The 16,109-nt window shown below is 42.5% G+C and overlaps 1 protein-coding gene across 12 annotated transcripts in view; it reads right to left on the bottom strand.

Annotated features, from left to right (window-relative positions):
• LOC132828406 (ladinin-1-like) overlaps window positions 1-16,109 on the bottom strand; it is a 157,200-nt gene that overhangs the window by 29,970 nt on the left and 111,121 nt on the right. For 11 of the 12 annotated variants that reach the window (XM_060845483.1, XM_060845476.1, XM_060845482.1 and 8 more), the window contains 4 exons: window positions 12,691-12,816; window positions 9,512-9,552; window positions 9,347-9,410; window positions 8,787-8,924 (listed from right to left, as the gene is read on the bottom strand). In XM_060845483.1, the coding sequence (XP_060701466.1) occupies window positions 8,787-8,924; window positions 9,347-9,410; window positions 9,512-9,552; window positions 12,691-12,816 (369 nt within the window). The remainder of the gene's footprint in view (window positions 1-8,786; window positions 8,925-9,346; window positions 9,411-9,511; window positions 9,553-12,690; window positions 12,817-16,109) is intronic. The other variant, XM_060845480.1, reaches the window with a different exon arrangement.

Consider the following 16,109-nt stretch of genomic DNA (forward strand, 5'->3'; position numbering starts at 1 on the left):
CAAAACAGCAGAGCTCTGAAATAAATATGCTGGACTATAACCTGGTGTAATGTGACTTCTCACCATGATCTATCTTGGCTACATACAAGGTCTGCAGAATCACAGATGCCAGTCCTCAGCCAGTTCAATTTGCTCCAGCTGATATCGAAGACTGTTGACATTGGATTCTGCAAAGCCTGGGCACTCTGACAACATTCCAACAGTGGCACTGAAGAGTTGTCTTTTATCATGTGGTTTGATGCTACAGAATGAGTCTGGGTTCATGACAGATGGGTCAGGGGAAGGCAAAGTTAAAAACTGTTTTCCAGCTTGGACTTCAAAATAACATTATTTATTATGTATTAATACAAAATACTACAAACATACAATAGCAATAGATATAGCAGGCTCTGACTTATAGTTGTGTTAGGTAAAAACTTATGGACGGCATGGTGGCACAGTGGTTAGCAGTGCGGCCTCACACCACCAGGGACGCAGGTTTGATTCCAGCCTTGGGCTACTGTCTGTGTGGAGTTTGCACATTCTCCCTGTGTCTGCGCGGGTTTCCTTTGGGTGCTCTGGTTTCCTCCCACAGTCCAAAGATGTGCAGGTTAGATGAACTAGCCACACTAAGTTGCCCACAGTGTTCAGGGATGTGTAGGTTAGGTGCATTGTCAGGGGTAAAAAAAGATAGGGTAGTGGAATAGGTCTGGGTGGGTTACTCTTCGAAGGGTTAGTGTGGACTTGTTGGGCCGAAGGGCCTGTTCCAAACTGTAGAGATTCTAATTGTAAACTACTCTATCTTTTTTCTGTGTCCCTGCCCATGTGCTCTCAAGAATTATACACATGCTAATGTGTGATGGTGTACATCAGTGTTTTAACTCCACTCACTCTGTGCCATTTATACTCAGCGATATACAGCCCCTTGACATCATCACAATATTACTCCAATGTCCTTATGCCATTATAAAACAATGTGGACTCCAGAACAAGTTGCTTGCCTGGCCAAGATATTTTAGTACAGCTACAACACTGACATTTCTCCTGCATATTAGGAAATTGCCCAGTTATGTCCTCCCCACAAGAAGCAGGAAAGGTCTAACCTGGCCAATTCCCTCTCCATTGGGCTACTCTTCATCATCGGTAAGGTATTAGAAGGGGTCATCAACTATGTTATGAAGCAGCACTTGCTCAGTGATAACATGCTCCCTGAGAGTCAGTCTGAGTTTCACCAGGGTGACTCAGCTCTTGAACTCATTACAGCTTTTGCCCAAACATAGATAAAGAGAACTGAACTCAAAAGACAAATTGAAAGTGAGCACCCTTATTAGCAAGGCAGCACTTGATTGACTGTGTCATTCTGGAGTCCTAGGAAAACTTGGGCCATTGAGAGTCATGGAAAAATACACTTTGTTGGTTGAAAGCATACAGAGCTCAAAGGAAGATAGTTATGGTTGTTGAAGGCCAATCATCACAGTCCCCTGACAACGTTACAGGAATTTCTCTGGGTAGTGACCTGAGCATCTACCTTAATCTGCTTCATCTTTGCTGTTCTCCCGTCATAACAACAGAAGTTAGAATGTGTGGTGATGATTGCCCATTCCACAGATACTAAAGCAGTGTTCATATGGATATCCTGATAAATGATAAGTAACATTCATGCAAACAAATAATAGGCAATGATCAACTTCAACAAGTAAGATATTTAATTGATTTAATGACATTATCACGACTGAATCACCAGTTATCAAAATCCTTGGGACTATCAGTGATTGGAAACAGAATTGGAAAACTATATATGTACAATGATAACGTTAGCAGGTCATATGGTGGGAATTCTCAGCAAGTAAATTAACTCCTAACTCTGCAAAGCCTACATCTACAAAAAGTAATGCAAGATTTCAATGAAATACTCTCTAATTACCTGGATGACTCCAACTCAAACAGCACATAGGAAACTTGATGGTATCTAAGACAAAGCAGTTTGCTTGACGGATACCCTATCATCTTTTTTAATTATTCATTCTATATGCCAAGGCTTGCCTTAGGCACCACCTTCCAAAGCCACAATCATGGCCATCCACAAGGACAAGAGCAGCAATGCAGGGATGTTCCACCACTTGCAAGTTCATTTCAAGCCACCCGCCTGATTTGAAATTGCATTGCTGATCCTTCACGGAGGCTGGATCAAAATCCTGGAACTCCCTTCCAACAGCAATGTGAAAGTATTTACACCACATGGACAACAGCAGCAATAGAAGACAGCTTGCTACCACTTTCTAAGGTGGTAATAAATGCACACATGACCAGAATGCTCACATCCCATGAAAGAATTTCTTTTTAAAAGCATCTTTTTTTAATTAGACTTAGGTCTGCAAATGCAAATACACCATATCTGCAGGACAAAACATCTATATTTTATGAAGCCACCTTGCTAGAAATTCCTGTTCTTCGCAACCCCAGTTTTGGTTACACATCTATCATGTATCTTCAAGGAGGTGTCATTTCTATGCAATGGAATGGAACTCCTGATGTTTCAAGAAAATACGAGACGAAACATTTACCTCAGTGTACATGATTCTCAATTCAAAGATGGGATGACACCTGATGACCACTGCATCAAGCCAATGAAAAGTGGTAATTTAGGCAGTTTTGCAATAAGGAATAAGACAGTCAGAATTAGGATGATAAGAGCCTACGTTATTGGGGATAGCATTTTTAGCATGGATAGAGGATTGATTAACTAATAGCAGACAGAGAGTTGGGAGAAAGGAGGTATTTTCAGGATGGCAACTTATTACAAATGGAGTGCCACATGGATTGGTGCTGAAGCAACAATAATGTACTTTATATACTAACGGATGATAGACCTGAAATGTACTATCACCACATTTGTGGACTACACTAAAATTGGTGGAAATGGCACTAGTCAGAAAACAGCTGGAATACTATGAACAGTTTTAGAACAGTTCTCTGAAAAGTTATATTGGAATTGGAGGCCATCCAGACAAAGTTTACTAGGGTAATTCCAGATATAGAGGGATTTTCTAATGAGGAGAGATTGTATAGATATGGCTTGTACTCATTGGAGTTTGGGAGAATGCTGGACAACCTTATTGAAACATACAGGGTATATGTGATTGCATTAACTAATACCTCACTATAGCAACAGTCACTTAGCTTCTCTCAAGCTTAAAATGAAAATAAACAATGAACAATAATGCCAAGAGGGTGAGCAGTTTGCCCTTAAGTCCATGGAAAACACTACCATCATAGGACAAGCCAGACAGAGAACAGCCAGGGAATTCCTAGAGGCATGGCATTCATCCACAAACTCCATTAACAGACACATAGACCTGGACCCCATATACAAACCACTACAGCTGAAACTGACACCCGGAAACGGCAAGAAGATCCATCAACAGACACATCAACCTGGACCCCACATACAAACTACTACAGCTGAAACTGACACCCGGAAGCGGCAAGAACAAACCACTATAAATACCGGAAGAAACACCAAAGCAGCCCTTCACAGGAGGCTCCAATAGCACTGATGATGTTCCCTAGCCAGGGAACGAAACGTTTGCAGCAAAAACTTCCAGCTCGGCGAACAGAACCACAACAACGGACACCCGAGCTACAAATCTTCAACCAGACTTTATGCCCTTAAGTCCATATAAATGACCTTCCACTCTGCCCTGTTGGCTGGAGCTGGTGTTACTTCGTAACTACCTGGTCAGGTCCGTGCCCCTAACAAACTATCCTCCCATCCTGGCACCTTCCCCTGCCACTGCAGGAATTGCAAAACCTGCGCCTACTCCTTCCCCCTCACCTCCATCCAAGGCTCCAAAAGAGCATTCTACATCCATCAAAGTTTCACCTGCACTTCCACAAATGTCATTTATTGTATCTGTTGCTCCTGATATGGTCTCCTTTACATTGGGGAGACTGGACGCCTTCTCACAGAGCACTTTGGGCAACATCTCTGGGACACCCACACCAATCAATCACACCGCCCGTGGCCGAACATTTCAACTCCCCCTCCCGCTCTGCCGAGGACATGCAGGTCCTGGGCCTCCTCCATTGCCACTCCCTCACCACCTGACACCTGGAGGAAGAACGCCTCATCTTCCGACTCAGAACACTTCAACCCCATGGCATCAATGTGGACTTCACCAGTTTCCTCATTTCCCCTCCCCCCATCTTACCCCAGTTCCAACCTTCCAGCTCAGCACCATCCTGATGACCTGCCCTACCTGCCAACCTACCTTCCCACCTATCCGCTTCACCCTCCTCTCCAATCTATCACCTTTATCCCCATCTCCATCCACCTATTGCACTCTTAACTACCTTCTCCCCAGCCCTACCCTCCTCCCATTTATCTCTCCATCCCAGAGGCTCCCAGCCTCATTCCTGATGAAGGGCTCCTGCCCGAAACGTCGATTCTCCTGCTCCTCAAATGCTGCCTGACCTGCTGTGCTTTTGCGGCATCACTCTAGTCTTGACTCTGGTGTTACTCGTTGACTGATCAGGCTTTACATCCATGCCACCAAGTAGCTTGATATTAAATTGGTGCCCTAACAAATGAGAAGCCATTTAATATGCTCATTCTGACAAAAAAGGACCTGGTGTTTGTACAATGCCAAGCTGCCAAATAAACTTGGAGCAGTTGAGTGTTTGATCTACAGAGCAATCATAACCACATAGACACTGATTCACAATAACAGAGTACGTCAATTCCTGTTTTATTACATGGTGCTATAAGATTTTTACCATTGCTTTGGTGGAGGTTGTCACATGTTAGTGTTTTATAATGATGGTGGAGAAAGTGAGGTCTGCAGATACTGGAGATCAGAGCTGAAAATGTGTTGCTGGAAAAGCACAGCAGGTCAGGCAACATCCAAGGAACAGGAAATTCGACGTTTCGGGCATAAGCCCTTCTTCAGGAATGAGGAAAGTGTCCAGCAGGCTAAGATAAAAGGTAGGGAGGAGGGACTTGGGGGAGGAGCGATGGAGATGTGATAGGTGGAAGGAGGTCAAGGTGAGGGTGATAGGCCGGAGTGGGGTGGGGACGGAGAGGTCAGGAAGAAGATTGCAGGTTAGGAAGGCAGTGCTGAGTTCGAGGGATTTGACTGAGACAAGGTGGGGGGAGGGGAAATGAGGAAACTGGAGAAATCTGAGTTCATCCCTTGTAGTTGTGAACCCTCCAACCACAAGGGATGAACTCAGATTTCTCCAGTTTCCTCATTTCCCCACCTTCCACCTTGTCTCAGTCAAATCCCTCGAACTCAGCACCGCCTTCCTAACCTGCAATCTTCTTCCTGACCTCTCCGCCCCCCCACCCCACTCCAGCCTATCACCCTCACCTTGACCTCCTTCCACCTATCGCATCTCCATCACCCCTCCCCCAAGTCCCTCCTCTCTACCTTTTAGCTTAGCCTGCTGGACACACTTTCCTCATTCCTGAAGAAGGGCTTATGCCCGAAACATCAAATTTCCTGTTCCTTGGATGCTGCCTGACCTGCTGCGCTTTTCCAGCAACACATTTTCAGCTTTTATAATAGGGTGTCTAGTTTGCATTATAGTAATAAACTGAGCCAGGTAAGCATATGACAGAGAAATGAAACACTAAAAAAGTATATTCTGAGACAATTAGCTAGCCCCAGGAATTGGACTGACATAGGGCAATAGCAGGCCAGTATGTTCCCCATCTGACAAAGACCTCAAAGATTGCCAAAAACATACTGACCAAAAGGGTCTCTTTGATTCAAACTAAACCACAAAGGTTGGAGATAAGAAGATCAGATGTACTGCAACCACTACTAGTGTAATTAACAATCAGATACTCTGCACAGACTGGTAGGCATATGAGTAAAACAACATGAGTAATGAGAGAACATTTTTAAAATATTTCACTCACTCTAGCTACAGATAACCCTAATTGTATAAGTGTACATTATTGACATATTTTCATTGAACTAAACCCAGCTGTTGTGAAATCCTCAACCATGCTTTTGCTACCCCACCCATACTCAAATATATGAATGTTATTCTCAGAGGTCTCAAATCTATCAATATCTGAGCATATTCATTCAAGCATCGGTCCCATGTTTGCTATCTACACTGGCTCTCCAATCCAATAATAGCTTATGTTCAAATCACTTCAGGTCTCACACCTTCTATGCTCTGTAACATCTGACTGCGGAACCCTGCAAAATATTTGGAAGGGGCAGAAAGTCATTTAGATGGGATATTGATAGAAAATATAAATTGCTTAAGTGATTGAACAAAATTATGAAAAATGGAGTTCAATGTGAGCAAACAAAAGATCCAGTTTGGTCCCAAGAAAAATAAGTTGGAACTTTTTCTAAATGGTGAGAAACTTGGAACTTCAAAATGATTTGACAATTCAAAAGCACAAATGATTAAAAACCAGTACACAAGTACAGAAAGCAATCAAAAAGATTAAAGAAATGTTGGCATTTTTCTTAATGATTCTAGTATACAAAGGAGGAAAATATTTTTCCAGCTGTGGAGAGCATTTGCTCACTCTAACCTATAATAACACATTCTGCTTTAAGGAGTGCACATGAAAAAAAATGTATTTGTCTTAGAGTGAGATTATGCCATCTGGTCCTAGACTATCACATAAGGAGAAACAACTTTTCTGCATTTACCATGTCAAGCCTCCTAAGAATTATGTATTTTTCAATAAGGTTACCCCTCATTCTTCTGAACTGCGATGAGCACAGGCTCAAACTCTCCTCAGAAGATAGTCTCTCTATACCCAGGATCGACCTAGTGAACATTCTCTGGGCTGCCCCTTATGCCATTTGTCTTTCTTTAGTGCGGGGTCCAATACTGTTCACAGCATTTCAGCTGTGGTCTGACCAATGCTTTATATAGTTTTAGCAAGACTTACCTATTTTTACATTCTATGTGGACTCAGCACTAATTCCTGTGGCACTCCAGATCACAATCCTGAAAATGTCTCTCCTTATCCCAATTCTTTGCCTTCTATTAGTCACCCAACCCTCTGGCCATACTAATACATGACTCCCAACATCATCCACATCATCGGTGTTTGAACACTTTGTCATCCCTAACAACTAGCCTTATTACTTGTCTTCTTGAAGTGCTTTGCAATTTCTTTTTTATTCATTCACAGGATGTGGGTGTTGCTGACTGGGTCAGGAGTCACTTGTAGCACAGGTAAAGATGGCAGATTGGTTTCTCTCAAGCTATTACTGAACCAAATGGGCTTTAAACACTAATTGATACTGGTTGCATAGTCATTATTTTAATTTCAGGTTTCTTTTATTAAATTCAAATTTCATGATCTACTATGATAGAATTTGAACCCATAGTCCCAGAACATTAAAATGGGGTTTTGGATTACTAGCCCAGTGATGCTACCACTAGCCCTTGGGTTAAATGCACTAGAGAAATTTAAACACTTCTTTTTGAGAACACAGTTCATGTTTAAAAATCAAAACAAAGCACATTATGCCTTATGTTTTTTTAAGAAAAGGATCACGTACTCAGAATCTCAAAGGGAAACAGAATCAAATATTGCGAATTAATCAAACTTGCTTTTTAGTTCAGAAACTGGGACAGATTGGCCAATAATTGAGGAAAAATGGATGTAGACCTACTGACTGAAGAAGTCTTAGAGTCATAGAGATGGACAGCACAGAAAGAGATCTTTCAGTCCAACTCGTCCATTCCGATAGATATCCTAAATAAATCTAGTCCCATTTCACAGCACCCTTGGCCCATATCCCTCTAAACTCTTCCTATTTTTACACCCATCCAGATCCTTTTTAAACATTGTAACTGTAATTTAAATGTTGGTCTAACCAATGTGCTGTATAGCCTCAACATGATCTCCCAACTCCTATACTCAATACTATGACAAATAAAGGAAAGCATACCAAAACACCTTCTTCACTATCCTATCTACCTGCAACTCCACTTTCAAGGAACTATGAACTTGCACTCTAAGGTCTCTTTGTTTAGCAACACTCCTCAGGACCTTACCATTAAGTGTACTTGCCCTGATTTGCCTTTCCAAATTGAAGCACCTAACATTTATCTAAATTAAACTCCATCTGCCACTCCTCATCCCATTGGCTCATCTGATCAAGATCCTGTTGTAATGGTGAAGTAACGTTCTTCACTGTCTACCTCCAATTGTGGTGCCATCTGCAAAACTTACTAACCATAATTTCTAGATTCACATCCAAATCATTTATATTATTGATAAAAAGCAATGGACCCAGCACCGATCCTTGTAGCTTGCCACTGGTTGCAGACCTCCAATCTAAAAACCAACCCTCCATCACCACCTTCCCTCCATCTTCTAACTTCGAGCCAGTTCTGTTTCCAAATGGTTAGCTCTCCCTGTATTCCATGTGATCTAATCTTGCTAACAAGTCTACCATGAGGAACCTCGTCGAACACCTCACTGAAATCCAGTCACATGGTCTTAAGCCCTTGAAAGGAAATCCTAAGAAGAAAGGAGGTTGAAAGGACAAATGTTGTCTGTCAACCCCTTTTAGAGGAATGAAAGTTTGGTCTACCTTACAAAATAGGAAGCTGAAATTTAAATATATCTAATACAAAGTCAAATCTAAGTTCATGCAAATATAATAGAAATATAATCTTCACATTAGTGTCAAGTGGCCATTCATTCCTTTTTTGTGTGTTGCAATAGCCATTCCTGTTATATGCAAGCATGTGAATGTGTTTGTAAGCATAATTGTGCATATTCCCACCTAAATCAGAGTAAAATTCCACTTTACCTTTCTACTTGTGTAATGTCGAGCACTGGAATCCTGAGCATCTTCCTTCTCAAACACACATCGTTTGCTTGCAACGCCCTCTAATGGTCGGGTCAGATAATTAGAAGGGGATTGTTTTGCTTTCCTGCTATCACTTCTCTGCAAACAAAATTATGAAATGAGGTTCAATAACATGCTTAAAACTCTAAATGCAGCATGAAACTCTTATTTCCAATTGCATGCTTCAAATCTTTTTATTTGATTACAGGATACCTTACTCACAAGGTTAAGAAAATCACACAACACCAGGTTATAGTCCAACAGGTTTAATTGGAAGCACACTAGTTTTCGGAGCGACGCTCCTTCATCAGGTGATTGTGGAGGGCTTGATCGTAACACAGAATTTATAGCCATATAGCCCTCCACAATCACCTGATGAAGGAGCGTCGCTCTGAAAGCTAGTGTGCTTCCAATTAAACCTGTTGGACTATAACCTGATGTTGTGTGATTTTTAACTTTGTGCACCCCAGTCCAACACCGGCACCTCCAAATCATTACTCACAAGGGACGGTGTCACTCACCTGGATTGCCTTTGTATATTGTTCAAGTCTGTCATCAATCTTTTTTGGAATCCTTAGACTAGCACTGTTGGGGAAAAAAGGGAATTCATTTGTTGAGACTTCATGATCGTCGTAACTAGCTTCATAATGTATTTTCATATAATCAATAAATTTCAGTGCACTCACCTTCTTTGGAACGGTTGGCTTTTCACCTCGGAATTTGAAACCTGAAAAAAAAAGTACTCATATTAATTTTGCATACATTATAGTTTCTGCTACTCCTTCTTCCAAAATATTCTCATATGCTTCAAATGGCAACACTGTGAGGGAATGCTATGAAAAATGAGCAGAGGAAAATTCCTTCAGTTTCAAGAAGCCTGTTGTCTACAACAGAAGTGAACAATGTACACGTATTAAGTGTTCACCCTGACACACAGATCACCTAAAAATAAGTGAAAAACCATCGGTCGCATTCTCAGGAAAACAAATTTCAATTTCCTCCCTGTCCACCAAAGAAAACCAAATAAACTCTCCAGGCATTCAAACTTGACCATTACATTTAACAGGGCAAAAGTGAGTCAAGAGTGTGGAGCTGGAAAAGCACAGCAGGTCAGGTAGCATGTTTAGATTAGATTACTTACAGTGTGGATACAGGCCCTTCGGCCTAACAAGTCCACACCGACCCCCGAAGCTCAACCCACCCATACCCCTACATTTACCCCTTACCTAACACTATGGGCAATTTAGCATGGCCAATTCACCTGACCTGCACATCTTTGGACTGTGGGAGGAAACCGGAGTACCCGGAGGAAACCCACGCAGACACGGGGAGAACGTGCAAACTCCACACAGTCTGTCGCCTGAGTCTGGAATTGAACCCAGGTCTCTGGCGCTGTGAGGCAGCACTGCTAACCACTGTGCCACCGTGCCACCCATCTGAGGAGCAGGAGAATCGACAATTCAGGCAAAAGCCCTTCATCAGAAATTACACTTAACAGGTAAGCCTTCCATTGTCCAATCAATTACAAGTGTAACTTTCCACCAAATACCGATGCATGGAATTACCATGGGGTTCTTCAGTTTCCTGTTATCACTTCGGCGAAGGACAGTGAGGAACCCTGCTATTTCTTTAGCCTGATCACTGATCCTCCACTGCAGTTCCAATGGGAGATCAGAGGAACACGACACAAATGCTCCACTTTAATCATCGGTGTCTGTACTTAATTTTTATTCCAATTTTCTTTTAAATTGTGCAACCTGATTCTCAGGAAAGGCTTGATTGCGTATGCACACTAGAATTAACAAATTTCACAATGTTTACACATATATCAAAGGACGGATATGCAGCTTCATTAACTTGGGTGGAGATGGTTGCGAGGGCTGGGGTCACTTTAAGCAAGATGCTGTGATTGCACTAGCCAGGAAGAGAGTTATGACATTTGCATGGGAGCGGCAGATTTATGCACAGGTTCAACGTGACATCGAGTCTTGTCTTTTCAAAATTGAGTTCCAGGATTCCGCATTATAGAGACTCAGGGTGCATAACAGGCTTATTTACAAGAAGAAAGCTTCAGTTCGCCTGGTAACTTCCCAGTTGTTCATGCAGTCTTAACGTCACTAGATATGATCATCAAATATATTTACTGCAGGATGCAACTCAACAGACAATACTTGGCTTTTTTTTAAAAGTAGTTAAACAAATGATTATCAAATGTGTTTGTTTGTAAGTTATTACACATATAGTAAACTGCATCACCATATGGGCAATGTAAATGATCAAATTGGAGATCTATATCAGTAAGCCGCTACATACAGATCACTTTGATTGCACATATATTAAATGATGTCTTAGATTATAAAGCAAAAATAGCTAAACTGTGTGAACTGTAAATAGGTTCCTCAGAAGTTTAACAGTAGACTGCTCAGAGAGTCATTTAAAGCAACTCTTTTGCTTGTCATGCTTTATTTATGAGTCATAGAGTCATTCAGCTCAGAAACAGAGCCTTCGGTCCAATTCATTCATACTGATCAAGTTTCCCAACCTGAATTAGTCCCACTTGCCTGTGTTTGGCCCATATCTCTCGAAACCTTTCCTATTCATATACCTATCCAAATGTCTTTTAAATGCTGTAACTGTACCTGGATTTACCACTCCTCTGGCAGTTCATTCCACATTTGAACCACCCTGTGTGTGAAAAAGTTGCCCCTCAGGTCCCTTTAAGTGTTGCCCCTCTCACTTGACAAATATGCCCCTAGTTTTGAACTTCTCTATGGCACAGAAAATACCTTTGCTATTCGCCTTATTTATGCCCTTCAAGACTTTATAAACCTTGATAAGGTCACCCCTCAACCTCCTACACTCCAGTAGAAAAAGTCTCAGTCTATCCAGCAACTCCCTACAACTCAAACCCTCTATTCCTGGCAACATCTTTGCAACTCTTTTCTGAATCCTCCACAATGTAATAGATCATTCTTATAGCAGCGTGACCAAAACTGTATACAAAACTCCAAAAGTGGCCTCACCAATGTCCCATACAACCAACACGATGTTCAAACTTCTATACTTAATGGTCTGAGTAATAAAGGCAAGCGTGCTAAACACCTTCTTAAACACCCTCTCTACCTGTGACACCACTTTCAATGAACTATGTACATGAACCCCTCGGTCTCTCTGTCTTATCAAAGTATAATACCTGGCATTTATCTAAATTAAAGTCCACTGCCACTCCTCAGCCCACTGGCCCAACTGATCAAAGTCCCTTTGTGATCTTAGATAGCCTTTATTACTGTCTACCACACCACCAGTTTTGGAGTCATCTGCAAACTATGCCTCTTAGATTCTCATCTATACAGAAATGACAAATAAATGACAAACAACAGTGGACATAAGACCGATCCCTGCAAAACACCGCTGGTCAGACGCATGGTCTGAAAAACAATTCTCCACCTCCATCCAGTCACCTACCATCAAGCCAATTTTGTATCCAATTGGCAAGCTCTCCATGAATCCCATGTGATCTAACTTTACTAACTAGTCTAATATGTGGAAGTTTGTCAAAGGCTTCACTAAAGTCTATTCCAAGTGTTAGGATTACCAGTCAAAAAACTGTCAGTGTTTTTGAAATTGCATCATTCTGTTGGTGCATATCAATTCTATTTCACTTTCACAGCTGTTCCTGGATTATCACCTGTTTAGTTAAAAGTGGAGCATAAGGGTATAATATAACAGATTTGCTCTGTTTGCATAGCAAAATTTGTACTTTTATTCACAGTATCTGAGAGTAGGCCAGTACCATTGTTGATATCAGAAGCTACCCACACCTATATGGCTATATCACTGAAACATTACAGTAACACAGACTTACTCTGAATGATGTAGCTCTTGCAGTGAGGCGACAAAAGGGTACTGCATTGGAATTGGAATCTTCACTACTGGTTTCATTTTTCTGATGCCGTATCTGTGTGATGACAGCAGATGTTCTTTTTACTTCCTGAAATGATATTTAAAAAGAACTATTCCAATTATACTCTTTCTTTTGAACCTTCTTCATTGCTTACAAATTTCACTTGGATAAAATCTCCAGGAGAAGTAATATCATCGAAATGAGACAGAACTGCAGTGTGCTAACACTGGCACAGTTCCCTCGGTGAACACAGTTATGATAGGCTGGCTTGGTCTTGTTTGCATTCAGCTGCTTGCTATTTGAGTTTGAAAAATAAGGAGATTATATACACTTATGGAACTTTACACCCTGTGGCAGCTGAAAAGAGACCAGCAGATTTTTATCAATCAATTAATGAACCCCTGTGGTCAACAAATGTGCTCCTTATACAAGTAGATATTTTGGAATAATGGAGTAGGGTTCCTTCTGGTTCAGTTAAAATATTGAGATTTAATGACCAATAACTGAGCAAACTGTAACTTCTAGAATGAGGAAAGCCAAATGATCTGTTAGAAGTTTCCTTTAATTCTTTTTTGTCCATTCATGGGTCACTGATAGTTGGTTAGTCAATGACAGTAATGCTATTGAATGTCAAGGGGTAATGGTTAGATTCTCACTTGATGCAGATAGTCATTGTCTAACAGTTAAGTGGAATAAACGTTACTTGTCCTTAAATCAACCCTAGCCTGAATTTTGTCTTCATGTCCACAAACATGCACAGCTTCAGTATCTGAAAAGTCAAGAATGATGTTGAACATTGCACAATCTTCAGCAAACATTCTTACTTCTGATTTTATACTGGTAGGAAAGTCATTTACACTGGCAGAAAGCAGCTGAAGATAGATGGGCCCGGGACACTATCTTAAGGAATTGCTGCAGTGATGTCTGGAGAATGAGATGGCTGGCCTCCAATAAGGTCATTTCCATTTGTAAGGTCAGAGTGCCAGCCCTTGAGATGAAGACTGCGGCTGACCAAATATGGCACCAAGGACCTCTAGCAAAATTGGAATCAATAGGAAACAGGGGACAAACTCCGCTGGTTAGAGTCATACCTGGCACATAAGAAAGATAGTTGTGGTGGAGGAGGTAAGTCATCTCTGCTCCATGACATCTCTGCAAGAGTTCCTCAGGGTAATGACTCAGGTCAAACCACCTTCAACTGCATCATCATAAACTTTTCTCATTGTAAAAGGTCAGAAGTGAGGATGTTCACCAATGATTGCAAAATGGTCAGCACCATTCATCACTCCTCAAATATTGAAGCAATCCTTGTCCAAATGCAACAGGACATAGACAATATCCAGGACTGACAAGTTGCAAGTAACATTCATGTCACACTAATGCCAGTCAATGACCACCTCCAATAAGAGACAATCTAATCATAGCCACTTCACATTCAATGATATTACCATAATTGAATCCCCCCTCTATGAACACCTTAAACTTTATCAATGACTAGAAACTCCCTGGACTTGTCATATAAACATAATGGCTACAAGAGCAAGTCAAAGGCTAGGAATACTATGTGAGTAACTCACCTCTTGACTCCCAAAGTCTGTCCATCATCTACAAGGCATGAGTCAGGAGTGTGACAGAATACTCTCCACTTGTCTGGATGAGTGCAGCTCCAAAAATACTCAATATGTGTAACACCATCCAGGACAAAGCAGCCTGCATGACTGGCACCACATTCAATCCCTCCACCACTGATGCTCAACAGCAACAGCTTGTGTCATCTACAAGGAGCACTGCAGAAACTCACCAAAGAACTTTAGAACGTAATTCCAAACCCATGGTCACTATATCTGGAGATCAAGGGAGCAGATAAGTGAGACCACCACTTACAAATTTCTCTCCAAGCCACACACAATCCTGACTTGGAAATATATTATTGTTCCTTCAGTGTGTCATTGAGTCAAAACCCTGAAAATCCCTCCATAACTGCTTTGTCAGTGTACCTACAGCACATGGACTGCAGCAGTTCAAGAAGGCAGCTCACTACCACCTCTCAAGGCCACCTAGGGATGGACAATAAATGCTGGACAACTTGTAATGTCCACGTCCTACGTCTCACAATAAAATGGAAAGAAAAGCTCAACCATCTTCCTGTTAGGAGAAAGTGAGGACTGCAAATGCTGGAGATCAGAGCTGAAAATGTGTTGTTGGAAAAGCGCAGCAGGTCAGGCAACATCCAAGGAGCAGGGGAATCGACGTTCCGGGCATGAGTCCTTCTTCAGGAATGAGGTAAGTGTGCCAAGTTGGCTAAGATAAAAGGTAGAGAGGAGAGACTTGGGGGAGGGGCGTTGGAGATGGGATAGGTGGAAGGAGATTAAGGTGAGTGTGATAGGCCGGAGTGGGAGTGGGGATGGGGGCGGAGAGGTCAGGAAAAAAGATTGTAGGTTAGGAAGGTTGTGCTGAGTTCGAGGGTTGGGACTGAGACAAGGTGGGGGGAGGGGAAATGAGGAAACTGGAGAAATCTGAGTTCATCCCTTGTGTTTGGAGGGTTCCTAGGGAAGATGAAGCACTCTTCCTCCAGCCGTCATGTTTCTATGGTCTGGGGATGGGGGAATCCAAGGATCTGCATGTCCTTGGTGGAGTGGGAGGGGGAGTTGTAGTGTTGAGCCATGGGATGGTTGGGTTGGTTGGTCCGGGTGTCCCAGAAGTGTTCTCTGACATGTTCCACAAATAGGCGGCCTGTCTCCCCAATATAGAGGAGGCCACATCGGGTGCAGTAAATGATGTGTGTGGAGGCTCAGGTGAATTTGTGGTGGATATGGAAGGATCCCTTGGGGCCCTGGAGGGAAGTAAAGGGGGGGGGGGGGGGGGGGGGGGGGGGGGAGTGTGGGTGCAAGTTTTGCATTTCTTGCTCAATCGCCGGGAGTGAAGGTTGGGTTGGTGGGGAGTGTGGACCTGACGAGGGAGTCATGGAGGCAGTGGTCTTTTCAGAACGCTGATAGGGGACGGGAGGGAAATACATCCAAGGTGGCGGAAATGACGAAGGATGATACGATGTATATGGAGGTTAGTAGGGTGGTGGGTGAGGACCAGTGGGGTTCTGTCCTGGTGGCGATTGGAGGGGCGGGACTTAAGGGCGGAGGAGTGGGAAGTGGAGGAGATGCGGTGGAGAGCACCGTTGATCACGTCTGGGGAGAAATAGCGATCTTTGAAGAAGGAGGCCATCTGGGTTGTTCGGTATTGGAACTGCTCCTCATCTTCTGCCTAGGAACCCTCCAACCACAAGGGACGAACTCAGATTTCTCCAGTTTCCTCATTTCCCCTCCCCCCACCTTGTCTCAGTCCCAACCCTTGAACTCTGCTCCACCTTCCTAACCTGCAATCTT

This window comes from Hemiscyllium ocellatum, chromosome 26 (genome assembly GCF_020745735.1).
Source record: "Hemiscyllium ocellatum isolate sHemOce1 chromosome 26, sHemOce1.pat.X.cur, whole genome shotgun sequence".
NCBI classification, from domain to species: Eukaryota; Metazoa; Chordata; class Chondrichthyes; order Orectolobiformes; family Hemiscylliidae; genus Hemiscyllium; species Hemiscyllium ocellatum.